Here is a 27,652-nt window from a genome sequence, read left to right on the forward strand (position 1 = left end):
TTAGGTGAGATTTTCACCATCACCTCGTAGCTAGCTTGTATTGTCATTAATTTGGTTTGCTCATAGACTGTTGAAGGAAATGGTTGGCATGATAGCATTGGATTATCATTTATGATTATCCCAAAAATATATAACTCCCACATTCAGAAAATGAATAGAGCAGTTGGTGTGGATTTTGCAGTCATCCAATGAGTCCACAATTTGTGACGACAACCTTTGAGTAAGGTCTGTTGAAGCCCCTTTCTGCGACTACAGCCCTCTTGTCCCCTATTAGCTTTGCCACCCTATGCATATCAATTCACCACTTTAACTTTGTAAGCATGTGTTTGCTATACTTAATTTATAATTCAATTTTATATTCTTTGTTTCCTTAAATTAAGTAATTGGTAGCACAAAATTATAATTTTAAGAGAATGTAAATGCGCATGGGCAGAGCAGAGAGAGGAGTGATGTTACCTGAAGTATGGCGAACTAGTATTCTCCTGCACAGTCTTTACACCCTGAATCCTCTCCACCACATCCATCCCCTCCACCACCCTCCCCACCACCAGCGCTGCCGCGTCCAGCTCCGGCGAGTCCTTACTTGCGATCACAAATTCCGTCCCGTTCGGATCCTTCCCCATCTCCTCCTCATCAATCTCCAGCTTCCCCTTTCTTGCCACCAGCTTCATCTTAGGCGCCGGCTTCGATGGGTCCCTCACGATTATCCCCACGCTCCTCCCCACGTTTCTCGTCCCCGCACACCTCCCGCTCTGCTCCTCCCACTCCCGCACCAGATCGTCCGCCCCCGCCTTCCCTCCGGTTTTCCTCGCCATCTCTGCATCCACACCGTACGACCTGAGGCCGCCATGCTGCACGTAGCCGGGCATGATCTTCACGAACTCCTTCCTGCGGTAGCTGACACCGGCCGAGCCGCTGACGAGCTGCGCGAATCTGGCGGAGCCGGCAGGGACGTCGTCCGCGTAGAGGCCGATGACGATCCTGCCAATTGGCTCTCCGTCGATGGAGATGTCGAGGAATGCCTGCTTGGTTGGCGCTGGCGGAGCGCAGGTGGAGATTGGAGGTGCATTGGTGACGGTTTCGGCTCGGAGTGGCTTGGCGGCGAGTATGAGCAAGGTGGAGGAGAGAAGATCGCGGCGGAGAAGGGGATTAGGGTTGGGATTGGGAGGAGATGCGGCGGCGGAAAGGGGTAGGAGGGATTTTGGTTGTATGAGATTGAGGTAAAAGAGGCCGGTGGAAGAATGCATGGTTTTTGTTGAGGTGGGATTATCTGCTACTACTATACTACTGTTGGGTGTTGATTGATGTATGTGGATAGGAAAAGGCGAAACACCCCATTTTATCCTTTATTACTTTTGTGGCACACATTTAATTTGCATGGCCAATAAGACTCACTTTGATTTTACTCGGATTTTAAGAAATGTAATGAAAAGTCTATGAAACAATTAATGGAAGATGAGTTCCATTACCAAAAGTCGTCTTAAGTAGAATGTGAGATAGTCACTGAAAGTAGTAAAATGTAAATGAGACGATTATTAACAGATGAACGAAAATGACAAATTGAGACGATTAATGACAATCAGAGGGAGTATGTAAAATGTACAATGCCGACGACAAAACTTACATAATTTATGCTATAGTATATAACTCGAACAAAATTAATGTATCATAGATAGGAAAACAGATAAAAATCACTTTCCCTACACCTCAAAACATTACACAATACCTGTATAACCTGACATGCTGAAACAAAAGTCCAACAATAAGTCTCCCTTGCAATTTCTTCAGTTAGAAAACTTTGCGACCAACTTTTCGACGTGAATTATGATATCATCGATGCAAGGCCGAACCGTGGCTTGGGGCTGCAGCATCCATTTTACAAACTGGTGAAGTGCATCTGGGTAAGGCGGGTTGGGACCGGCAGGCCACTTTACTTGGGCATTTACAATAGCAAGCTGTAAGCTCCCGCCTGATTCTCCGAGTGCATATTCAAAAGGAGACTCGCCGTACCTAGAACGAGCATTATTGAGATTATACGTTGACAAACGACACTGAAGACTTGATGTCAAGATAAGAAAATATCACTTCTTACATTATGGCAAACAAGGTGCAACCTAATGACCAGATATCTGTCCTCTCATCTATGTATGCGTGACTCGGGCAATCCCATAATTCAGGAGCTCGGAATGGGGCAGAACAGTGTTCGGAAGCCCACTCCTGTATGATCAACATTAAGAGATAGTAAGAATATATAACAAGGCTGAAATGCAAACCAAAACCCATATGACAGTTCAATTTATAGCTTAATGACTGATGGCAGCTTTTGTAAGTAAGCAATAGATGAGATGTGGCAGTAAATAATAAGAAAATGCACCAAATTGGTCTATATAAGATAAGCATATCACATTAAGAATTCAACTAGTGGAACCACTAATCACATCCCAAATTGGGAAACAGGGAAAGTTGGGGACGCAAAACAGGATTAGCCATATACCCCATAACATTAACCCAACTAGCATTGCATGATGGGTGAAATTCAATGATTCAATGAACGATTTGATTGATTTTATGCTGCAACTGAGATGGCAAAGTAACGAATGCAATGATAGCTTTAAAATAAAAATGGAACCTGAAGCTGTAATGCTTCTGAACGACTACGGATTTGCTTTCTTGCAGGACGGGCACTCCCAAAATCCATCAATATAGCTACAGGAGGCTTGCCTTTCCTGTGTGTCACAAGGACATTGCCAGGTTTAACATCATTATGTGCATGGGGAGGGTCAAAACTGTGCATATGCTTGAGTCCTGCACAAAGCTGCAGATGAACAAGTTGCTGGTAAACTGTTTCGTCATACTTTGATACAAGTGTAGCTAAAAGTAGAAATGTCACTGTGTATTAACTATTAAAAAAATTTACTTCCAAACCCAGATTAATACACAGTAAAAGATTGGAATTCTACACGCTGCATGTGTGTCAACAATAACTGCAACACAGTTAGCATGAATGAATGTTTCTATGTGAAAAGAATGAAATCCATGAGTTTTGTTGCAAAAGAGAAACAGACAATCAACAAAATGTTCCTCTTAAACATTTTCTAAAAATAAAAAACAGCTATAATAGGTATCTCTGCATAGAACCAATATACACGTAAAGCAACAAACTAGAGGAGGCATTATTTTTCTTTCATATTTACCTGATGAAGTATTTGAAGCACATCCAAGGTGGAAAAGAACTCTTTCTTAGCTTTCATAGCAGTGGTGTTGTCCAATAATGTTCCATCCAAATGAACAGGAAACAACAAGTAAGCTTCATGCTTCCAGGACTGATCTTGTGAAGCCTAATCAACAGAAACAAATTGTTTTTCAGACAACTAATCCTGTGAGAATATAAGGATGCAATGAAGGAGCAGCAAGGATCTTTTCCTTGAAACAAATAATGTTTCATTCACCTTCTATCACTTTCTAAACTAAATAAAAGTCATAGCAAGATCTTGCCTTGACCAATGGAATGCACATATAAGAATTTATCACTTCATGCCACAAAAAGATCTTTAAAAGATCCCAGTTAGTCTACGGTAAAGAGTCATGGCCCAATCACTCTCATGTATCCCTATACAGGTTTTAGTTATAAATATTTGTTTCACACATGTAAGGCTTTTGAATCTAAAAGAAGTCCTGAGAATTGCCAAACATACTTGCGAAAAAAACAAAACCTAAGATGAGAGATAGCACAAGCATCCTATTCTTGGATTGGGTTTCATTTAGTAGAAACAGTGACCCAAAAGTTAATAATCCTTGCAGAAGCACCCTTCAAAATCAGTATTACAATTAATAAAAACAAATTCAATTGCTGAGAACCTGCTTCATTAAGTGTCCCGGTAGGTAACAGTGAACATGTTAACATTTCAACGACAATATAAAAGCAAATTTATCTTGGTAAATAATTGCAACTCAGAATCACTAAGAATGGACCACCTGGCAGGATCTATTCACATCACTTCTCCCATATGGCATGCATGTATACTAATACTACTACTGAAAGGTTTCAAGGTAATACCCTCCTTCATAAGAACATAGCTACTTTAGCTCGATGTCGTAACCTTTCTATCAAGAGTTAAACATAATTGCTGCTACAAAATGACAAAAGACCGAAGAAATCAGAGAGAACAGCAACCACCTTGACCGCAATGATTGCATGGTCCAGAAGAGGAAGCAAATTAGGATGGTTAAACTGAGACGAAACACGGATTTCGTCCCTCACCATCTCTAGTTGCTCGCTGTTTTGTATCAGCACTTTCTTCACTGCATATGTTCCATCTCCTGCATAATGTAACACACCATGTGAGTCAAATCAGGTCATCGTTATGCCTATGCAGATAAACTAAACCAATCCTTCTCTTACAAATAAGTACAAACTAAACAATTTGAACTTAACCATGGGCCATGGCTTTAACGGTACAGTTTTCCAGATTTACTTGCCAAAACCTTTTAAATTATTTTATTATTGTCATTTAACTTCTACAATTTGAGTAGCACCTTGGAGTTTGGGCTGCTGCTCCACTTCTCCCCTATGTGAACTGATTAATTTAACTTTACAGGCAAAATGTTCTTACTCGATCTGTTACCTATCTAAACAAGTTCTCAGTCATCTGTTTGCATCCTCATGAGAGATATGCAAGTAACTTGCTAAAGTCATTGGACATCTAATCGCCTCTCCTTGTCCAAGCAGCAGATCCATCTTTAGTTCATCAGATAATTACTGGATAATTGCGAACTTCATACTTCCGGATCCTACTAAAGTTTAGCAATATATACTCCCTACACTATCGTACACATATTATATTCTAAAACAACATCAATTTCTTACAAGCGAACTCATACGTCTCATTATTCTATTCTATCACTCGTGGCGGTAGCATACACAGTAAAAGCAATCAACAACTAGAATGAAATCAGATCACCGCGGATTAGGCGATCAAATGCGAAAATTTACCGGAGATATGCGAAGAATCCTTGATTTTGGAGGAAATGCCAGCGGCGGGATTGGAAGGATCGGAGATGAGCTCCTTGACGAGGTAGACGAAGGCGAAGCCGCCCTCTCCGAGCTGGCGTACAATCCTGAAACGGTTCTCGTTGATCCAAACGTGGCCGGCGCCATTGACGGCGTCGTACAGAGCATTCAGACCGGAGAACGAGCACCCCATCTCTGATCTCCCTCCCTCTGCTTTACAATCTGAGAGAAACTGATGTGAAATGCAGAGGTTTGACACTCACTCACGTGAACTCGAATCCCCAATTCTCAGATCGATCTGCGTGGAGAGTGCTACTAGTTAAAGAGATTGAGAGTCACGCTCACGCTGACGCACGCGCCTTCCATTTTCTGTAACGTGCCTTTTTCAACTATCTACGGAAATAAATCAATAAATTAATGTTCAAGGCATTTGCGTTGAGTCAAATTCGCAAATTGAAATATTTTGATATTATGTTGTAATTATTTCACGTATAAAGTTTTTATTTGTCTTATTTGTGAGGTACTAGTATACTAGTGATGAGTAGAATTGCGGACTGTAAATCATTTTTCTCTTTTAATATTTTAGTGGCAATTTTGTCTCTATTAACAGCATTTCATTATTTTATTTAGAGTGTGGGATCAAAATGAAAAAAAAATGAGATTATTGATTATCAACGAAAGATGTTAGAGTGTAATTTAGGACTTAGGAGTTAGGAGGGTAGTACTATTTGTCACACCAAGTTATCACGAGTATTATAACTTATTTCAAATCACTCTACATATAAAAGTAAAAATGTAAAATCATTACCAGGGGCGGACGCAGAAATTTTTGATAGTAGGGGCTATACTATATTCTCTCCATCCACAATAAAATAGGCAATTCGAGAATGACATAAATTTTAATACATAATTAATAAAGTAAGAGAATGAGAAAAAATATAAAATAATATACTCCCTCTGTTTCCGGTCACTTTTGCGCACTCATTTTATAAAAAACGACAATAAATCATTAAAGTGGAGAAATGGTAAAGTACGAGAGAAAATAATGTTGAGAGGATTATCATTTTTGTAAAACGAGTGCGTAAAAGTGACTGAAACTCTTAAAATTGGACGAAGAGAGTAATAAATAATAAAACTCATAAATTATAAAAGTAAGAGTGAAATAGAAAATGTTTCCATAAATTAGTGTGCACTCCTAAATAAAAGATGAATTTAATACGATGAACTTTTTAAAGCATCAGTTTTATTAAAAATACATTTGAATTTTCGGTTGGACTTTTAATTTAAAATAATAAGCTAATAAGTGAAATCATTTAATGCAGTCGGTGCTTTATTAATAAAATAATATTATATTTTAATTTTTTAAAATTAAGTCTCTTCCTCAACAAGACACAACTGCCTTTGTTCTTTCTTTCTATCGCTGCAAATATTCAGTTCAGCCCCTCTTCTTATTCAATTTCTGATGATTTACTCTTCAATAACCTATATTTGGTGAGGGCTAATGACCATGTTAAAAATAATTACAAATTTTAGAAGTAGAGAAAACATAAAAATAAGAATTTGGGGAAGGGCTTAAGCCCTCCCCTTCCTTTTACTGCGTCCGCCCATGATCATTACTACAGATAGTTTTCCAAAAAACTTATTTCCAAAACTTTGGCATCGTTTAACACCTAAACTACTTATTACAAAATTTATTATTTTACAATTACTTATATGTAAAGATATAAATTTTTGTGATTTTACACCTAATATAGTTTGATTGATTAAGTAAGCAAATACGAATATTGATAATTTAAATTTATATCTGAAATATTTAAAGAAATGGAATTCTTTGCAATCTTTATTTGGTACTGTACTATTGTTTGTAATAGATTATTATTGTTATAATAAATCATTTAAAAAAATAGATTGCATGCATACTACTACGATAATTTAATTATACAATTAGTTGTGTCTAAGCATTAAGTGTGGTCAAAGTCGTCTTACCCAATTTGCCTAACTAAATTAATTTTATACAGTAATAATTAATGAGACTCTAATTCAATTATCATTCAATTTCGAGGGTATGGAAAAACCTGACCCAAACTCCTCGAATTTCATGTTGAGAAAAATACTGTAAGAGATTACTGGGAGTGAGAGGAAAAGAAAAGAAAAGAAAAGACAAGACTAATTGGCTTGGCAATGATTTCTCCTCAATGTATCCCTACCCTTTTTATTTCACGTTGAACTTCTTCTATCAATGTCGGTTGTATTTTTATATCTGCAAGAAAACCGCTATTTTTGGGTGTATAAATGTAATTTTAATTTAGAAAATGTTTGCAGTATTATTAAAAGACATCGAATCAAAATCTCAGAAATATAATGTCGAAATGTTACTTCAAAATTAAGAAAAAAGACTTTAATTTCAACTGATTGATTATTACGCCTTTTTCATCCAAACAATCACAAACCAAACAGTTCCAAACAATCACAAACCGCTATACATTGCAAGATCAAAATTTTGCTACACATTGTGAGGCGAATCAAAAGAATTAAATTACCACAACCAAATCCAGTGTGAAAAAAACAAGGATGTTAATCACATCAGCTGACCTTAAGATTTTGCTCTGGAAGGCCTTGCTATAAAAGAAAATCAGGAATGACTGGTGCTTGAGCCTCCACTGCTTTATCTGCTCTGTGCCGCGACCTGTGCTTACCATGCGCCACACTTTCACTTTTATGCTCGTCTTTGCGATCATGTTCTTTATCCTTGCCCGAGTTTCGACGTCTCCTCTCTTTACCATGCCCATTGTGTTTGCTACCTCCCAAACCAGCTTTACTGTGCTCAGATTGATCAATTTTACTTGCATCACTTTTGGACTCAGTTATGCTAACGTTTGAATCCCCAGTCCCCCTTCTTGATTTTGGTGGTTTTCTTCTTGATGATGATGATGTTGTGGCTTCATCGCCTAGAAGCACTTCATTGACAGCACCGGATATTAGACCAGCCTTGACCTCAGTTCTATTTGTTGCGACAGTAGTCACTTCCCCATCATCAAACTTCACAACCATGGGCCTAGGCTTGGATTGACTAGGCTTTTTCCCAGTGACGAGTGATTTCTCTGTCAGCTTGGCAAGATCTTCATCCTCATCGATAGCCTTATCATTGGGGTCATGAGCAGGTGGGTAGTCATTGGACGTCGTCACTCTATTTCCTGGAGAAAGGTAATATAAACCGTGCCTCTTCCTGTGCTCTGCAAGTAACGATGTTGATTCAGTTGATAGTTCAGACTCTTCCTTACCCTGCCATTCTGCGCTATTAGAGGCTTCTGCAAATTGAGATCTGACAAGCGAAAATGAAGTTAATAATGGCAATTTCATATCACCACAGATTTCTTCCAAATCATCAAGATTTTCCTTGAGCACCAACCCATTAGGTATGGGTACCTTCTCTTGTGCATTAACTGAGACTGGACCAAGATCTTCTGAGTATGAATCGAAAATCAACTTTACTGTTTCAGGAGCTTTTAGTTCTCCCTTAGTTTGATCTCCTTCACCATCGTTGAGAGAACCAAGGAGCATTGGTTTTATCAATTTAATCAATCCAAGGACATTGGTAGATCTCTCCAGCACTTCTACTTCATTACTCCCAGCTAAAGGTCCCAAATTAATTTCAACAAGATTGACTAGAGCCAAGAGAGATTCTTGAGTTAGATGATGTGTTACCGAAGAAGCTGATGGGGCCTGCCCATTGGTAACAATCATATTATGATCATCCACTTCAACATCAGATACTAGTTCTGAATCTATCAATGTAGAGGGAATTAAAGATTCCTCTCCATTGAGCTTGAGATACGAGTGAACACAGAACATCAGCACCTTGAATGCGGAGTGTATATATATGGCTCTCACAGATGGATTAAGGAGACTAGTCCGTGGCTGTAACAGTGCTTCCATGATCTCAAACGGATTTCTTGAAAGCTTGATATACTCTCCTGAAACCCAGGCAGCAGCAGACAGAACCGCATGCATAAACGGATTACCAAGTAATGCAGGATCAATAACCAGCTCACGAGCAACGTTAACAAGCTGAGATCTAGCATCTTTAACCCTCATGCCAATATCAATAAGTTGGGTTGCAATTTCATCCCCCTTCTGACAATGTGGAACCCTTGCCATTTCCCCAAGAAACAACACATACCAATCAAAATCAAAAACCACCTCATAATAATTCCTACCACAAGTCAATAAAATGAATCCCAAGATCTCATTACAGAACTCCGGGTCAGACTTTAGTGCATGACTGATCAAGATCCTACAAATTTCCATCACATTATCCTCAGAGACCATGCACATTACAAGCCTCAAGGCCTCAAGCCTAATATTCAAATCGGAATCACTCAATGCTTTAACCACCAAATCCTTGTTCTCCACAACTGCTAAAATATCCTTCTGTGCAACGATAGCAAGCGCTTGCAGGCCTAGATACTTGAGATTCGGATCATCTTCTGAAAGAAACTCCCGTACCTTACTCACTGCTAGCTTCACTGCCGAATCATGTTCACTCAAACTAGTCAGGATCGTCCTTACACACTCAAACACTAATGACTTAGCTCCCATCGTCTTCATGATCTCACAGATAGGCTCCACCACTCGCTTACCCAACCTCGGCTCCAGAGGAGCCAATTTGGCGAAAATCTTTAGCACTTTGATCAGAACCCAATTATTCTTGCAGTCTACCAAAATCTTGTAAAATTCAGGCGCCAACGGCAAATATGATCTAGGTTCATTTTCAGTGAGCTCACAAAACAACCCTACAACCGCAGACAAAATCCCCAAATCCGAATTCTCTAGGTTTTCCACAACTCTCTTAAAACAAACACGCACCGCATCAGGATAACATTCGAAAACCCTCAAAACAGTAGCGATCGCTTTCTTTCTCACAGTAACCTTACTACTACTAAGCAGAGTAAACAGCTCGGGCGTCAAATCACGCGCCAAATCGGTGTTACAGATCGAGGAGAGAGTAGAGAGGGCGAGACTCACATCGTGGACATTCGGCGAGGAGAGATCCTTGCGCAGCTGGTGAGTGAGGAGGAGGATGACGTCGGTGGTGGCGGGGTTGAAGGCGAGGGCGGCGGAGAGGTAGGCGGTGCGCTTGTGGGAGTGGGCGGAGGAGGAGGAGAGCTCAACGGAGTGGAAGGCGGCCCACGACATGTCGAGGCCGTGGAGGGAGTGGAGGTAGGTGAGTTTCTGGAGGGCGGCGGCCTTGGTGTGGGGGTCGGTGGATTTGATCTCGCGGCGGATCTCGTCGATCGCTTTGGCGACGAAGGCGGTCTCCGTTCCCGGCGGAGTGAGGCGGAGGGCTTTGATTAGGTCGTCGATTGAGCGCTGGAAGAGGGAGTCCATCAGCGAAGGACCCGTCATTGGATCGATTCTCCAATAGTGCGATTGGATTTGTCGAAATTCAAGCGCCGAAGAGAATGAACTCGCGTGAAATTTAGAAGAGAGAAAATGGTGGATTTGGGGGAAACTGGAATTGGGGCGATGGGAGGGAGGCCGGCTGACTGTGCAGCACACGTGCTAATTTTGCTGGGAATGTAATTAAGGATTAATTGTTAGAGCATCCACAACCGTGCTCTTGCCAACGACGCGGTTGTGGGCTCGACCCCACTTTTTCTGCCTGCTCTCTGGCAAAAGCACAACACCCAGCTGTGCTCTTCCGCAAGAACGAGCACAATTAATTAAAATTCATTTACACAAAAACATTTCCATAATACTAAAATTCATTAAAAAACCACAATAAATATTACAAATTACAAATAAAATAAAAAGACATAATTAAAATCCTAAAAATTAAAAAATTACATAATTAAAATCCTAAAAATTAAAAAATTACATAATTAAAATCCTAAAAATTAAAAATTACATAATTAAAATACTAAAAATTAAAAATTACATAATTAAAATCCTAAAAATTAAAAATTACACAATTATTGGCTAATATTACCCGAGGAAGACTACGCATCCAGCGGCACCAACCCAATTATTTTTGGAGACCCAATATCATGGTCTCGTGCGTTTGAAGTTGTGTGGGGGTCATAGATGACCTATCGGCCATATTGAGTTGGGCCAAAAGGGCACACAACAAGTTGTTCGGGGGTGGAGGTGGAACATAGGGTGCGGGTTCGGGAGCGGGGGCAGATGGAGTCGCGGCGCGACGGCGTTTGGCCGCCGCCTTCTTCCTTCCTTGCGGTCGGCGTCGGGAATCGCTTGGTCCGGCGTTGGGGCTACCCAAGTTAGCTTCGGCGAGTTGGCTAGCCACTTCTTCGCCGGCGTCGGATAGAGATGTCGACTGTGACCGTTTGGAGGAGCCGCTAGAGGAGGATGTTACGCCTCCCAGATACTTCGGGTGCGTCCTCATTTCCTGCCAAACATTTAGGTACTTGAACGACTTACCGTTCATGGATTGGTAGGTGCTCAGCGCCGCAGTGATGATGTCGACCTCGCTCCGGCCGCTCCCGGCATTCCGCGACTCCTGGAGGAAATAGCCATTGAACTTGCCAATTTCGTCGTTGGCTCGGCCGATGCAGTTGCGCACCATACTCTCGTTGACCCGCATACTCTCGAGCATTGAGTGAAGAAACCTCTTCTCCACGGGTCAGTTGCCACCTTCCAGTCAGCTAAGATCTTGTACATCTGAGCCCGCGTTTGTTGACGCGCGAAGAAGGCGAGCTCGGCTGTCGACTTGCCAACAGGGGGGATGCCGACTGGACCTCCTGGGACCCCTGGCGAGCCCGTTGCGCTCGCTTTTGACCAACCGGGGCGAGTGCGGCGAGTAAACGTGGGAGGGGACGGGAACTCCTGAACTTATTCGTGGAGGTCGTGGGAATCGCCGCTGCTGCCGCTGTAATCACCGGTATAGCTCAGTCGCTGCTTCTTCGGCCAGCCAGCATCGACACCTGCCCGAAACTTCTCGGAGTCCATCAGCACCTCATAGCAGTTCCAGTAGGTGAACTCCTTATAAAGCCCAGGCACAGGGAAGGCTTTCTCCGCTATCCTCCTGCAGTCCTCGTCAGTTTGGCCACTGGTCTGCATGCGGAGGGCGTTGGTGTATAAGCCCGAAAATTGGGAGACCGCAGCCCTGATTCGGTCCCACCCCTTCCGGCTCTCCTCCCCGTTGTGTGGCCTCCCCTCCGGGCAAAATGCCTTGTAGGCTGCTGATACTTTAGCACACACGTTGACAATTCTCTGATTGTTCTAATCGAGGGGATCATCGCAAACACTCACCCATGCCTTGGATAGCGCGACGTTCTCCGCATCCGTCCACTTCCTCTGTGCCGGGCTGTCGTCATCAGCCGGCTGCGACGACTCGTCGACCACCCTCTTGCCCTTCCCCTTGCCCTTTTTCTTCTTTGGCGCGCCCCGACCCCGCCCTACTTCCCCCATTTGAACGCGAGTGTCCGCATCCCTGAGATCTATCCCCAACTCCTTTAAGGAGAAAGTATCACACCCAGTGAACTGCGTCTCCGATGGGGTCGATGTGTGCGAAGAAGCAGTCAAAAAATCAAAACTGGGACGATAGACGTTGTCCCCTCCCGCGGTCCCCTGCATCCCCGGTTGCATCCCCGGCTACCACCCATGCATCATCTGCATCCCGAGTGCCCACCCCGGCATCATCTGCATCCCGGGTTGCATCCCTAGTACCCCCTGCCCGCCCTGCATCGTCGGCCCGCCTTGCATCCCCTGCCATCCCGGAATACTACCCTCGGATGTCATCCCGGGCATCATCTGCTGCCAAGGGTACATGTTGTAGTACCCGGCATTGGACCCCATCCACTTCCCACGGGTACCGTGGGAGTTTGAGACCTGCTCGTCACTGGAGTAGACTCGTTGTTGTGCTCCATTTCGCGTTGTTGCTCTTGTACAAAAATTAAGATAGAGAGAAAACTCGTTAAAACAAGTGGTGCGAATGAAAATGACGTGCAAATCGCGTATATATAGTGTTTCGAAAATTAAATAATAAAAACAAAAAATCAGTTGGCCGATCGCTCGCCGATTGGGAGCCTGCAATGGCGGCCAGCCGATCGGCGAGCGCATCGGCCAGCACCCGAAAATCGGCGTGCGCTCGTCGTTTTTCTCGCCGATTTGCCGCTCGCCGGCTGTAATGGTTCGGCGAGCGAACCGGCCAGCACCGGGAATCGGCTAGCCGGTCCGCTCGCCGCCATTATGAATGCTCTTAAAACAAAAATCATTAATTATTTTGAATCATTAATCATTATTGAATTGTTAAAACATAAATAGTCTCATTAGATTGTTTGAATTGTTAAAACATAAATAGTCTCTATCTTTCAGGAATAAACAAAAATAGTAAGTATTTGAGGAATTTTATACTCCCTTCGTTTCATGGTAGTTGAGTCATTTTATCATTTTAATACATTCCATGGTATTGGAGTCATTTCTAATTTTAGCAAACGCCAACACAATTCTTTTTACTTACTTTACTTTCTCTTACTTTATTTTTTCTTCGTCTCTCTACCTTTTTCATTTCTTACATTTTATTTCTTTACTTAACTCACTTAATACAATTTTTAATAAATGACGTGCCGAAAAGAAACGTTTTCACTACCGTGGAACGGAGAGAGTAGCATTTTTAGTACTTCCGAACGAAAATAACCCTCAATGCTCAATGATTACCAAGACTATGGGGGACATTTTTTTTTACTTCCACCCAAAAACTAGTACTCTCTCCGTCCCTGAAAAGTATGATCATTTGGTTTGACACATAGTTTAATGTATAATTAGTAAAGTAAAAGAAAGATACAGATAAATGGTAGTGTAAGTAGTGTTAGTGGAGAGTGAGCTCCATATCATTAGTAGTGTAGTATAATTGTATAAGTTGTAAATAAAATGATGTGTAAGGGTAATGTATTGTTTATCTATTTCAAAATTATAAAGTTCATCATACTTTTCAGGGACGGAGGGAGTAGTATGATATTTTCATGAACTTTCCACCCAAGTACTAAATATGATATTTCCCTCACATTTAGATACTTGAAAGAGATATTGACATCTAATATCACAAAATTGTTTTATTCTCACAAACTTTGAACTCGACATATAATATCACACACTTAAATAATTGTTTAATTTTTTCCAACACCGAAAAAATCTAACTACATTAAAATGAGATGGTTAACCAAATCTTGCTTCTAAGGACTTTGTAATCACATTACTATTAGTATTCAGTGGTAACCATATTTTATGTGATGTAATAAGAAAGAGAAATTTAGCTGGGTTTTGTCATTGGTGGGAATATTAAACAACTATTTAAGTTCATGATATTATATGTCAAGTTTAAAGTTCGTGAAAAAAATAAGTTTTTGAAAAATTTCATAATATTAGGAGCCAATATTAGTACTTGAAATGATATTTCAAGTTTATGTTATAAATTTATCCTAAATAAATATAGTATTAAACAAGAGTTGTTGTTTTGTCATCCGTATAAGTATTTGTTAACATGATTGCAATAGCAACACTTTGCCAAATTTATGGCCATGATAAACAAGTGCATACTCACTTATATGATATTCCTTTGACATCAGGATAAAAGAATGACTGGTTTGATTGAAAAGCATCTCCAACAATTTTTTACCTTCGTCAAGATAATATTCGTAATTCATGCACACATAACCACTATTATCTATACATAAACATTTTTCTCATATTTCTAATTTTATTGTTGAGTATATAAAATTGCAATATGATTTTGTCATATCATTTTAATGTGAAATAAATTGAAATATGTCCATAAGGTTTATTGACTCTACTTACTATTTCAACAATTATACAACAATTATAACCAAAATCGGTGTTTTTGACCTAAAATCTTGAAAAAACAAAAAAATTGATACAAAAATGTAGAAAATCATTGAATGCCTCTATAAAAATTGATAAAAATTATAGAAACCGGCTAAAAATGACGGTTATGAACATGAACGATCAATTACCAAATAAAAAAAAATTCAAATATATTATCAGATTGGCCACTCTATAGTTATCTTTAGTTACAAAATCTAACTCCTAAAAAGAACCTCTCCACCATCCAACTCGTCGCCTCGTAGTGGAGCGCTGAGCACGTCAAGCTCGTGCACTGGCACCAGCGCCCCCAGGTGGCCGCCGCCGGCGACAAGCTCAAGATGTTCTTCTCCAAGTGCGGCCGCCTCAAATCGTTATATCTCTCCTCCTTCTACTACTGGACCGACGACGTTCCGCCGGCGCTCGAGGCTTACCATTCCCTAGCTTTGAATCTCACTCGATTGGATATCCTGAATCCTTCATTTTCCGAGGGATTCAAATCGGATAAGATCAAGGTTATCACCAAATCCTGCCCCAATCTGATTGAATTCAAAGCTTCCTGCAGATTTGATCCGAGGTATATTGGCTTCGTCGAAGACGAAGCCCTAGTTTCTGTATCGGTGAATTGCCCCAAATTGGGGGTTCTTCATTTAGCTGATACGTCCACCCTATTGAACGCGCGCGGCGATGGATTCACGGCGGAGGATGCGAGTATCAATGTAGCCACCTTGATCGAGGCCTTCTCCGGTCTGCCATTGCTGGAGGAATTGGTGCTGGATATCTGCAACAATGTCCGAGACATTGGTGCAGCGTTTGAAGTTCTCAATTCAAGCCCTAAATTGAGATCACTCAAGTTAGGGTTTTTCCATGGGATCTCGATGCCTGTAGAGTCGAAATTGGACGGCATGGCGCTTTGCCAAGGGCTAAAATCGCTGTCGATTCGGAACGTGGGGGACTTGGATGATATGGGTTTGATTGGAATAGGTAGAGGCTGTTGCAGATTGGCTGAGGTTAAGATCCATGGCTGCAGCAAGATCACAATGAGAGGGATGAGGACTCTGGCTTCCTTGCTTCGGAAAACACTCGTTGATGTTGGAGTCTTTTGCTGCAGCAACCTCCCCACCCGCCAGTGCTTTGAAGGCGTTGGAGCCGATACAAGATATGATCGAACGCCATCACATCGATTGTATTTGGGACTCTGGACAGGAGCTTTATATATGCTTTCTTCTATGGGGTTTTTAGGAGACTGAAATCGAGTGGTAGGCGAGCAACATTATGCACATGTGATTTGGTTGTATCGAATCATGTGAGAATTCGGTTGTACTATGTGTCAGAGTGAGGATAGATGTGTGTGCAAAAAGTGTGAAATAGTATGTGTAAAATCACGTGAAGGAAGTCCAACGTCTTTGATGAGGCAGAACCGAAGAAGACGACTCAGTCGTTTTGAAATATCCATCCATGGTCTCGTATTTCTCCTTAATCCTAGCAACTTAGCCGTGATTTTTTACCTATTCTTTATTGCTAAATCACCGACCAAAATCAATTTCAAATGGATGGCGGAAGGAAGAAGATGAAGGGTTTCACTCACCAATCCAACTACAGTTCCAATAACCGAAGATCGGTATGAAAAGACATTAATATAATATATTACTTACCAACTATATGCGAAAACAAAGTTTATTAGTTACCAACACACTCGTTGATTCTAACTTGAGTTTCCATAATGTATTTCAACTAATTAATTTAAAACTCATAATTTGAATTTTCATGCAATTCCATTTTGTCATATCGTTTTAACGAGAATGAAGTAAAAAAATGCCCGAGAGGTTTATCGGCTCTACCGGTCCGATTGCTATTTCAACATTTAAAACAAAAAACTGTGGGTTTGACCCAAAAACTTAAAAAACTAAAAATAATAATAAAAAAATATGGCAAATCGGGAAAATCGTTGAATGTCTCTGAAAAAATTGGTGAAAATAGTAGAACCAGCTAAAACATCGGTTATGAACATGAACCATCGATTAGCAGTTCAAAAGAAAAACTTTCAAATATGTTGTTGGGTCTATTACAGTTATACTTATCTTCAACAATCATTGGTCTAACACTTGAAGACACGTAAAATATGAGTGGATCAGTTGGTTGCTTTTAATATCTGTTTATGAGTGGATTAGTTATGTTAGTTTTATTATATGTTGGTTGTTTATAATGGTGTATTATTATATATTTGCATCGTTCTTTGTATTGTTCTAATTTTATCAGATGCCCTGAAGGGATAGTCATACGGTATGCTTGTCTATATATATTGCATTAAAAAAATTAAATTGTTTGATGTGGGATAAAAACTGAAAATTAGGGACTCAAAAGAACCATATTTGGGTGTTGTTTGAGATTGAAAGCGTTACATCCTGCATAAGTAGGATCTTCACGTAGAAATAAAGATTGATGGATGTAGCCAAAAATGTTCATATGAGAAAAATGACTATCTATATCTAATGAGAAAAATGATTATCTATATCTTAAAAAATGAAAACTGTTCAAACATATTGGTAACCAAACACAAAAGATAAGCAAAAAACTTGGTATGAGACTCACATATGTTAGAACTAGAGTGACAGCATTCCTTGAAGGAATAGCCAAAAAGGACCACTCTTGGTAAGACTGTTCAAACATATAGGCGGAATTGTGCTCGTAGCCATTGATCTTGCACGATTTTACTATACAAATTCATCCATTCTCAAACAAATATATTATTGATGCAAATCCAATTAGGCCATTAGACCTCACTATGAGTTGGTATTAGAATGGAGGAATAAGTTTGAGGTGTTGGTTTCTTCATCATTTTCAGCACGATTAACTAACATAGAAAAGAATCAATTAAACCGATTCTTTGGGTTTTACGTTTCACCACATGAGGTAATAATCTTTGTAGAAGTTATGTACTCCCTCCGTCCTATTACATATGAGACATTTCTTTAGAACATAGGATTTTAGGAGTGAGAAAAAGGTAGAGATAAAAAGCAGGAGAGATAGTCTTTTTGCCAAAAAAAATAAAAAAATGTCTCAGTTATAGTAATACTCCTAAATAGGGATGTCAATCGGGCCAACCCGTTCGGGTTCGGGACAACCCGTTCGGGTTGTCGGGCCATTCGGGTACGGGCTATTCGGGTTATGATTTTTTTGGGTTATAAAAGTTCGACCCTAACCCTAACCCTTCGGGTTTCGGGCTAACCCACCGGGTTATTCGGGCCAATGCGTATTTTTAATTCTTTTAATATTTTCAAAAAATAATACGTATTTTAAATTTTCTTTAATTATATACATATTTTAATTAATCATTCAATAATGAAATACAAATTTTTAATTTTCTTTAATATTTTTAAAAAAGATTAAGTTATTTAAATTTAAATAACTCATTCATTACATAATTATTTACAAAATATCTATCAATAGTAGGTTTATGTTTATGTATTTAAAACATAAATCAACACTTTGTTTCAAAATTCAAACATAAATCAATTCGTAGAAAATTAAATAAAATTTTCATAACGTGAGAGGTGCATCGTAGATGTAACAAAAATATTTTGAATTGTTAAAGAGTGAATTATCAAGATGCTAGCTAATTGGAGTAACTCTAAGTTTTCTTGAATTATAATTGGTCAAATTTAATTTATTCCAGCTGTAAATAAGTCAAATAATAATTTATCTTTGTTTTAAGAATCATCAAAGTACGCATAATTCAATGACGAAGCATCGTCAAAACACTTTGCACTATTATATTGGAAATATACTAAAAGAAAGCTTTTATATACGCGTATTTATGAATTCATGCGATTTGGCTCCGATTTGGTATGTTTACATGTTTGTTGAGAAATGATAGAAAATTGATTAGAAAATGTACACAAAATATGTGGATGTGCAGCAGCCTTGTTTGAGTCAATGTTTCTCGCGATTTTGAAGTCTGATAAACCTCTAATACATATCATTCTCTTCGTCTTCGAAAGAGATTCGCGTGAATATATTGCACGCCTCAATCGGAGCTTTGTAGAGAAAGTTATGACCGTTACAAAAACTGCTCGCTGTGTAGAAGCCTTCAACCCGACGGGCCGACCCGTAACCCGAACGGGTCAGCCCGCCTAACCCGACAACCCGAACGGATCAGCCCGAATGGCCCGATTTTAAATTCGAGCTGCGAAATTACAACCCTAACCCTGTATTTTTATCGGGTTATTCGGGCCGGCCCACGGGTTCGGATTACATTGACATCCCTACTCCTAAAAAGTAATACTCCTCACTTGTAATGGGACGAAGGAAGTACAAAATAGGACTACTGAGTAAAAATGGTCAAGTGGTAATGAAAATTTTTCTTCAATAAATATGTCTACCTTTTTGGAAACAACACAGTTATAATCCTTAACAATATAGTCCAAAAACAAAATTAATTTTAAAAAGGAAACACTCACGAGCCAAATCGCATGAATTTCCACGCAAAATACAAAATTTAATACAAATTCCTCTATCATCTTCTGCCTTTCTTTCCTGGTTTTCCTTTACCACCTGATTTTCCTTTATTTTGGTTCAAGTATTTACTCATGTCTTCTTCACCGTCATCGTCGCCTCCTCGTCTCCGCTTATTGCCCCCAGCTTCCTTCATTTTCTGCACAATTACTCAGCAGATCCCAATTTTTTATTATTACACGTCAAACAGCTAAAAATGATATTCTGTCAACTAGAAAGTTAACATGACATAGTAACACAAGGCCAAAACTCACAATGGCACAAGAATCCTAATTAATAACAAAGTTCACATGTTTAAGATGAAATTTGAAAAGCTGATGACAAATAACATATGCTATAAAAGGTGCCTGCGTAGTACCAGTTCACCAACTAATAACATCTATGGCTATTGACAAACTTCAACAAAAACAAGCAATTCTTATGGAGTATTTGCGAAAACATAGAAAATAGTGCCTGTGAGTTATGTAAAATCTTTTCATCGGTCTCCTCCAAAATATTCTACTTCGATAAAATATAAATTCTATGGTGATAGAATATACTGGATCATCCCATATAATGGTGAGGTGCAATGGAACATTATATCAAGAAAAGAACATGCAGACAAGTAGAAACTCTGTATCTATATACTGAATTTGACAAAAAACCTAAGACTAAAATGTGACATGTTTTAGGAAAGCATATAGTACCATTTGAGATATTCTTTTCGCCTCTGCAACACGCTCCAATAGTAACAAAACCTCTTCCTGCTCGGCAGGGTACTCTGGGAGTTTTTTACCTGATGCAGAAATATGTTAAGAGTACAAGATATTATTGGCCCACACTGCTTTAACCACAGCTATGGCAATTGATCCTTACCTATAAGCTTCTCTATCTGAAAGTACCATTCCACCTCATATTGATTCACAATGGATACGGCAACCCCTGACCGTCCTGCACGAGCAGTTCTTCCTACCCGATGTATGTAATCCTGTAACCATAACATAGCAAGCAAATGATATCGATTATTATTATTATTATTATTATTATTATTGAAATGCATGCAAGAGCCAAAGATGACCGTATCATCAACAAAAATTCCCCATATTTCACCACCAAGGTTTTGCTCAAAATCAAAGTCAAAGAGATGGAGAAATGAGGAGAAGAACAAGACTTCAATATCTTATCATATAAAAAAGTCCAATCATCAGACTCCAGTCCCTACAATGAATATGCATGCTAATAAATCGTTACACATGCACATTCATTCATACGCACAGAGATCATTGCTAGCAAACTACTAAGTAGAAATGCCATGAAAATTGAAATAAATGTGTACTATTGTAATAGGGAAATGGTGCAATCAACAGAACTACTAATTGGTAAGCTGACCTTTGAGTTTGTTGGAATATCATAGTTAATAACCACATCCACCGATGGAATATCCAGTCCTCTGCTAGCAACATCAGTGCAGATAAGAATGTTGCATTCTCCAGCCTTGAACTTATTTAAGGCTCCAAGCCTTTTCGACTACAGAAAAGTAACAGAAATTGGATGATTAAATATGATTGGATGAGAAACAAGTATCATAACTGATTTTGAACAATCGAAATACTACCTGTGTCATGTGGCCATTAATCGGAATAGCTTTGAAGCCAAGATTACGAAGAATATATGCCAAGAGTGTAGTTGCATCACATGTTCGAGTAAAAACCATGGATGTGCTTCCCGTCAGCTCAGTCAATATATATACAAGATAGCATTCCTAAAAGAAGATAAGGGAAAATCAGAATAAAAGAAAGAACATGAAATATAGAGCAAGAATATATTCACAGTAACAGCATTGAACACCAAAACCCCAATTTAAACAACAATTAGATGGAATCTTTCTTTTTTGAGGTGAAACAAGGTCTTCTTCAAATCCTAATTAACTAACCTACTAAAAATGGTCAAACATTATTTGTTTCAGCAATTGGATTAACATAAATATAAAACTGGTCATGTGACTGAACTAATTTCATATGGATGAGGTACTAAAAAACCTAGGTTACTTAATTCACGAACACTACGACTCAACCATACTCACAGAGGAGCAAGCACATGATACAACTCAATACCATTGTGTCATTAGATATTAGAGCATGATCCACTGCATCACAAACCTTGTACTTTGCAGGAACAAAGGAATACTGTTGCTTCAATGTATCAACAGTTGAATATTTGGATGCAGCTTCAATCTGTGATCAAACAGAAAATGATTACATAAAATATAAAAGAAAATTCTATTAAATTGATGTAAGAAAGAACTGCACACCAATACCTTTACAGGATTTTTCAGACAAGCTCTTTGTAGCTTTTTCACCTGAAAAGTAAGGGAACAATACATCACGTAACTTTCACTTACAAGTTACTTCTAAAAAACTCTTGTATGACAATCAATTGATAGCATAATGAATTACTAATAAACTACATTCACAGTGAATCAGAGCCCCATTCCAGTACCTTATTGGTCATTGTAGCAGAAAACAAAAACGTCCTCCTGTCGCGAGGAATTTCACACAATATTTGATCGAGCGATTTCTCAAAATCCTCATTGAGCAATCTATCTGCTTCATCTAGTACCTGAGATGTTTTTTAGAGTATAATCTCTTTGCATTATGCATAGTTGTTGATAACATAAAACTTCAACATTATTAACAGCATACTTCAAACACACAGAAACAGAAGCATTTTCAAGGTGAAATTTACATCAAAGAAATTCTAACCAAGTATTTCAGTGTACGTAGAGAGAATCCTTTGGTGTTAGTAAGATGATCGATTAAACGTCCAGGTGTAGCCGCCTATAAGATATTAGACAAAAACACGAATTTAGAAGTGTTATATAACAAATTTACCACCAAATACCACATTATCTCCACATACAACGTAAAGCAAATCAAGTGGCAAGAAAGAAACATGGTTAATCATACAATAAGTCATTATCTCATATCAGTTCAGAGCTGTATTGTCCAACATAAAAAAAAGGTCTTCACACATTATACTAGTAGTACAATTTAATCACCAGTGCAGCCTCCAAAATTTTCCATACTTCATGCCTTGAGAAACTATTGCTATTAGCGATAACAGATGAAGAACCCCAAACATATACAGTGATCAAAGGAAGCTCTACCAAACCACACAATCAACTAATCTAGAACTAGTAATCATAATGCAATCAAGTTAAAAAAGCGTAACAAAATTCAATCCGCAGCAGCAACTCACAACAATGTGCGGTCGTTTTCCAAGGGCAATACTCTGCTGTACTTGGTCCACACCTCCCACAAGCTGCATCAAGACATCCCAAAACAACTCAATCATCATAAATAAACACTGAAACTAATAAAAAATATATCTCCTCCCAAAATATCTCACCACAGCACATTTGAGGCCAATTCCAGCACCCAATGCTTCAAACTGCTCGGCTATTTGAATGGCTAGCTCGCGAGTTGGTGACAGCACGCAAGCGAAAAACGCCTGCGGAGCTTCGAGAAGCGATTGTATGATTGGAATCGCGAAGGCGCCGGTTTTTCCTGACCCGGTTTGGGCAAGCCCGATTACATCTTTACCTTCTAAAGCAAGAGGAATAGCCTCACACTGTATTTTAGTAGGGTTTTTCCAACCGAGAGCTTCGCAGGCATCTATTAATTGATCGTTTACTCCCAAATCTTTGAATGTTTTCTCCACAGATTCTTCTTCCTCCTCCATAATAGGAAGCTTAGCAGTTTCTCCCATTGCCAAAATCGAATTGCAGATATGGCGGCAGCGGCGATATACTGAGCAAAAAATCTTACCAGCGGCGATGTGCTGTTCAAAAAAGCTCTTCTCCCATTAATAATTGGGATTGGGCTGGGATTAATGGGCCGGGCTTAATTAGTTGTATGGGGTTAGGTTTAAGGGATTAATGGGCCGATCTTAATTAATTTAGTTTGTTTTATTAGTACTAATATTAGGCTGTAAGAGTAATAAATTCAATTAATGGGTTTAGATAATTGTTACATGTGAATTATTTTGTTATGATTGATTAAATTCACTTGAACATTTATTTTAAAATATTGTTTTTAAAAATAATAATATACCAATGCTCATACATTATTAAAAATTAGACTAATATTAATGATTAAAAATCTTGTGTAGTGTATTTCAACTTTATTTAGTTGTGTAATATTTTATTCAATAATAAAATCATTACAATATTAAATTTTATATATGAAAATCGGGGTTAATGTGCAGTTTAGATGAGGGAGGTAATCAATTGATAACTAATTAGCAATATCAAATTAAGACCAAATATTAGTCATTAGATTAGGAGACCTAGTGTTTGAAATTATGTCAAGTGGATTATATGTTAAATTAAAAAAATAATTAAATAAATTTAAATAGTATTAATGTCAATTCCTAATATATAGTAGTTAAAACTAATCATTTTCTCTCTCCTCAAAATCATCTTAAAACTTTAAATTTACGTAACTCTCTCGATTTAAATTATTTTTTCATAAAAAATATATCAAATTAAAGGTAAGTTCATAAAGATTCTAACGAGATCTCAATTGCATATGTTCCGGCGATGATCGAATAATGAAATTTTATAAAAAAAAATTAATTTTCGTATATGTTAATAAACATATTTATATCAATAAATACATCAAACAATTTCAACATAATTCATGTACAATATCAATAAACATGTATTGATATTTTCGGGTACTTGTATTGAGATTCTCATGTCACTATGTTGATATTTGTTACACTACGTTGATATAAAAAAACCATGAATTTTTTTATATTATAACAGATTGACTATTTTACCCTTTTGTTGATATTTTATCTACTATTTATTAAAATCCGTGAGTTTTAATCTCATCCACTCATTTTAAGATCTAATGGTGTATGATTGGTCTTAGTTGTGAATTGAATACTAAATGCATTTTAACATGACCCTAGATAAGAATAATATGTACATGATCATAAAAGTATAAAAAGTAATCGAAAAGATAATAATATATAAGTTTGAATTCGGGATAAATAATTAGACTATAATTACTTTTTGATATGATGTTTACTGAAAAATTATTTTAAAAGTTTAATGTAATTGGTAGAAAATGATCTTATTGTAAACGTATCCAAGTTAGCCTATAACTTACTCCCTCCGTTCCATAGTAGTGGAGGCATTTCTTTTCGACACGGAGATTAAGAAAGTAGAGAGATGAAGAGAGAATAAAGTAAGAGAGAGTAAAGTAAGTGAGAAGAAATGTGTTAACTTTTACTAAAAAGGGAAATGACTCCACTACTATGGAACGTACCAAAATGGCAAAATGACTCCACTACTATGGAACGGAGGGAGTATAATTTTTGGCATGGTTTAGAAAATTAAATTAAGTATGTTGTTTATTTTCAACTACTACAATTATTCTTAAAATCCCGTGTCGTCCCACAAGTATGACATCTTTTATGGGACGGAGGGAGTAGCATATATAACCTTGTGTCATTGTCATACTAAGAGCATCTTTAAGGGGAGAGGTAAATGGAGATGTAAACTAATATAACTATCATGTTTACCTTTTTTCATGAAAAATCATTCTTCAAGGAAGAGACATTTGAGAAGATATTATACCTTTTTTCCATTTTGAAGAGGTGTCTTTACCTCCCCATCAATGGAGAGGTAAAATCTTATAACTATCATATTTGTCTTCTTTTCATGAAAAACCCTTCTCCTAGGGGGAATGTATTTGAGAAGGTATTACACTTTATATTTATTAATGCATTTTGTACTATTATTTTATTTTTAAAAAATAATTTACCTTTCTATATACATTTTCACTTTAAATGTGTTTAGAATGGTATATTTCACTTTTTAAGAAGATAAATACATTATATATTTTTTATATATACCTTCTCCCCTCGTAGATGCTCAAGGGTATCAACATAAATCACATAAAATGGCAATGCAAGGGTAATTTCGACAAAACCTTTGATACACATGACATTTATTTTTTGGTGGCTCTGATTAATAGGGATTTGTCGCCAAAACTCATGCGATTGGTTATCCATTTAAACTCACGTCCTTTTTCTTCAACACTCTCTCCGATTTCTTCTTTCTCGACCTCTATCTATAAAAAACCGTAAACTTCGACTTTTTAAAACCAACAGACTGGAGTATAATTAAAAGAAGATCTAATTTCGTCGATCGAAAAAGATGAGTGACACTTATTATGCATTGCATTGATAAGTTTTGTGAATTATATGGAATTTGTTTTACGTTTCACATGTTAAAAGATAGAGGAGGCTACTTAGACGAATTAATTGTTACGATCCGAGCTCGTGACTTCCCAATGTTGATTGTAACTTCACTATAATTCCACAATACTCAGCACAATTGCGTATACGATTACAAATCAAGCTAAGATGAACTAAAGGAATTGTATTGATCACGATAATGTTCTCGAATACAAAATGAAGGTAAGTAAGAGGATAAGGCTACAATAGATCCACGATCTAGAGTAGGAAACAACAATGAACAACAAGGTCATCAACAACTACTAAAATGAGCTAAGACGTCCTTTTATACTCCTTCCGCGTCAAGCATCTAGCGTTGCGTATCATTTGACCACGTCAACTCCACGTCAGCTAATTGCCAGCTGGATAACTAACTCAACCAACTCCATCGCCAGCTGGATAACTGCCTACGAACTCCATATTCCCTCGGCATTTCTCGTTGCATGTATCTCTACGCATGAATGATCATGCATGCAACAATACCTCTCTCTTAAGGTTCCTTGTCCTCAAGGAACCATGGAAAACGTTCCTTAATGGTGTCGGCAAATTCCCAAGAAGCATCCGCAGGGGACTTACCTTTCCAATGGATCAACCACTTTGTCGCAGCTTGGTTGTGGCGCTTGACCATTTTTCTTTTCAAAATAGCTTGTGGAATTGCATCATTGATATGAGAAATGGTAGGTAGATCGGTTGCTGGCCCTGTTGGGGGGGCTGCTGGCTTTAAGAGGGATACATGGAACACATCATGAATGGTGGCCGATGTAGGAAGGTTCAACTTGTAAGCAACCTTCCCTATCCTGTCCACAACTTGATACGGACCAAAGAATTTAGCTTCAAACTTCTGGTGGCATCCTCTGATCGAGCGCTGTCTATAATCTTGCAACCTCAACCAAACCCAATCACCAATTTGGAATTCCTTATCACTCCTATGACGATCAGCTTGCTTCTTCATCCGATCAGCTGCTTTTAGAATGTTTCGTTTCAGAACAGAGATCATATCTTCCCTATCTCACAGAGCAAGTCCACAGCTTCGACTTCTGAGTCTCCAGGTAAATAAGGGACGTATAAGGGCGGTGGGAACCCATATAGAGCCTCGAATGGTGTCATTTGAATGCTAGAATGGTAAGTAGTGTTGTACCAATATTCGGCTAATCCCAACCAATGAGTCCAAGAATGTGGCTTTTCTCCCATAGCGCATCTCAAGTAACATTGGAGGCATCGGTTTACAACCTCAGATTGTCCATCGGTTTCAGGATGATAGGCAGTAGAGTAGAGCAATTCAACCCCCAGTAAGGACATCAGTTCCTTCCAGAATGAGCTAACAAAAATAGCACCTCGATCACTCACAATCTTGGCAGGCATTCCATGAAGTTTGAAAACCGAATCCAGAAATACTTCAGCAACTCTCTTAGCAGTAAATGGATGAGACAAAGCCATAAAATGTGCATATTTACTGAGCCTATCAACCACCACAAATATTGTATCTTTTCCTTGTGAATTTGGTAAGGCCTCAATAAAATCCATAGTAATGTCAGAAAAAATCGCAGCTGGCATAGGCAGAGGCTGTAGGAGTCCAGCAGGAGAAGTATTACCAGGCTTATAACGTTGACAAGTAACACAAACCCTCACAAATTCTCTGATATCTTTTCTCATCTTTGGCCAATAACACAGAGCAGAGATTCTCTTGTAGGTTCCCAATACACCAGAGTGACCAGCCATAGCAGATTCATGGAACAAGGATAAGATTTGAGCCTTTAAAAGTAAGTCATTACCAATCACTAGCTTGCCCTTCCTTCTCAATTCTCCATTTACAAAGCTGAATTTAGGATGAGATGCAGAATCCTGTTGTTTTGCTTGTAGTATAAGCTGAATTTGTGGATCACTCTCCCAAGATTCCTTAATTTTTGCAATGAGTTCCAGAGGAATCATAAAGGAAGTTAGAGCAAATATCATGGCTTCAGGCACCCTTGATAAGGCATCAGCTGCTGTGTTCTCACTGCC

The 27,652-nt window shown here is 38.6% G+C and overlaps 5 protein-coding genes across 5 annotated transcripts; 1 reads left to right on the forward strand and 4 right to left on the reverse strand.

Annotated features, from left to right (window-relative positions):
- Window positions 1-68: 68 nt before the first annotated feature.
- Window positions 69-1,316, reverse strand: LOC121762868 (peptidyl-prolyl cis-trans isomerase CYP26-2, chloroplastic-like). Its single transcript, XM_042158878.1, has 2 exons — window positions 457-1,316; window positions 69-284 (listed from the first exon to the last, which is right to left on the reverse strand). Exons 1-2 carry the CDS (start codon window positions 1,245-1,247, stop codon window positions 182-184), a joined length of 894 nt encoding a protein of 297 aa, XP_042014812.1. The 5' UTR covers window positions 1,248-1,316; the 3' UTR covers window positions 69-181.
- A 219-nt stretch (window positions 1,317-1,535) lies between these two features.
- Window positions 1,536-5,384, reverse strand: LOC121762867 (serine/threonine-protein kinase 16-like). Its single transcript, XM_042158877.1, has 6 exons — window positions 4,994-5,384; window positions 4,178-4,320; window positions 3,195-3,338; window positions 2,630-2,815; window positions 2,093-2,217; window positions 1,536-2,010 (listed from the first exon to the last, which is right to left on the reverse strand). The coding sequence occupies exons 1-6, from the start codon at window positions 5,202-5,204 to the stop codon at window positions 1,785-1,787; spliced, it is 1,035 nt and encodes a 344-aa protein (XP_042014811.1). The 5' UTR covers window positions 5,205-5,384; the 3' UTR covers window positions 1,536-1,784.
- A 2,010-nt stretch (window positions 5,385-7,394) lies between these two features.
- LOC121762677 (AP-3 complex subunit delta-like) lies at window positions 7,395-10,552 on the reverse strand. Its single transcript, XM_042158636.1, has one exon. It carries the CDS (start codon window positions 10,415-10,417, stop codon window positions 7,631-7,633), a length of 2,787 nt encoding a protein of 928 aa, XP_042014570.1. The 5' UTR covers window positions 10,418-10,552; the 3' UTR covers window positions 7,395-7,630.
- A 4,637-nt stretch (window positions 10,553-15,189) lies between these two features.
- On the forward strand, window positions 15,190-16,098 carry LOC121760832 (F-box/LRR-repeat MAX2 homolog A-like). Its single transcript, XM_042156436.1, has one exon. The coding sequence runs from the start codon at window positions 15,190-15,192 to the stop codon at window positions 16,096-16,098; it is 909 nt and encodes a 302-aa protein (XP_042012370.1).
- A 3,099-nt stretch (window positions 16,099-19,197) lies between these two features.
- On the reverse strand, window positions 19,198-23,168 carry LOC121762445 (DEAD-box ATP-dependent RNA helicase 10-like). Its single transcript, XM_042158325.1, has 11 exons — window positions 22,751-23,168; window positions 22,601-22,663; window positions 22,105-22,179; window positions 21,842-21,961; window positions 21,660-21,701; window positions 21,502-21,576; window positions 20,958-21,104; window positions 20,732-20,869; window positions 20,219-20,330; window positions 20,050-20,138; window positions 19,198-19,502 (listed from the first exon to the last, which is right to left on the reverse strand). Exons 1-11 carry the CDS (start codon window positions 23,108-23,110, stop codon window positions 19,365-19,367), a joined length of 1,359 nt encoding a protein of 452 aa, XP_042014259.1. The 5' UTR covers window positions 23,111-23,168; the 3' UTR covers window positions 19,198-19,364.
- Between the last annotated feature and the right edge of the window lie 4,484 nt (window positions 23,169-27,652).

The sequence above is a fragment of the Salvia splendens genome, chromosome 13 (genome assembly GCF_004379255.2).
Source record: "Salvia splendens isolate huo1 chromosome 13, SspV2, whole genome shotgun sequence".
Lineage (NCBI taxonomy): Eukaryota > Viridiplantae > Streptophyta > Magnoliopsida > Lamiales > Lamiaceae > Salvia > Salvia splendens.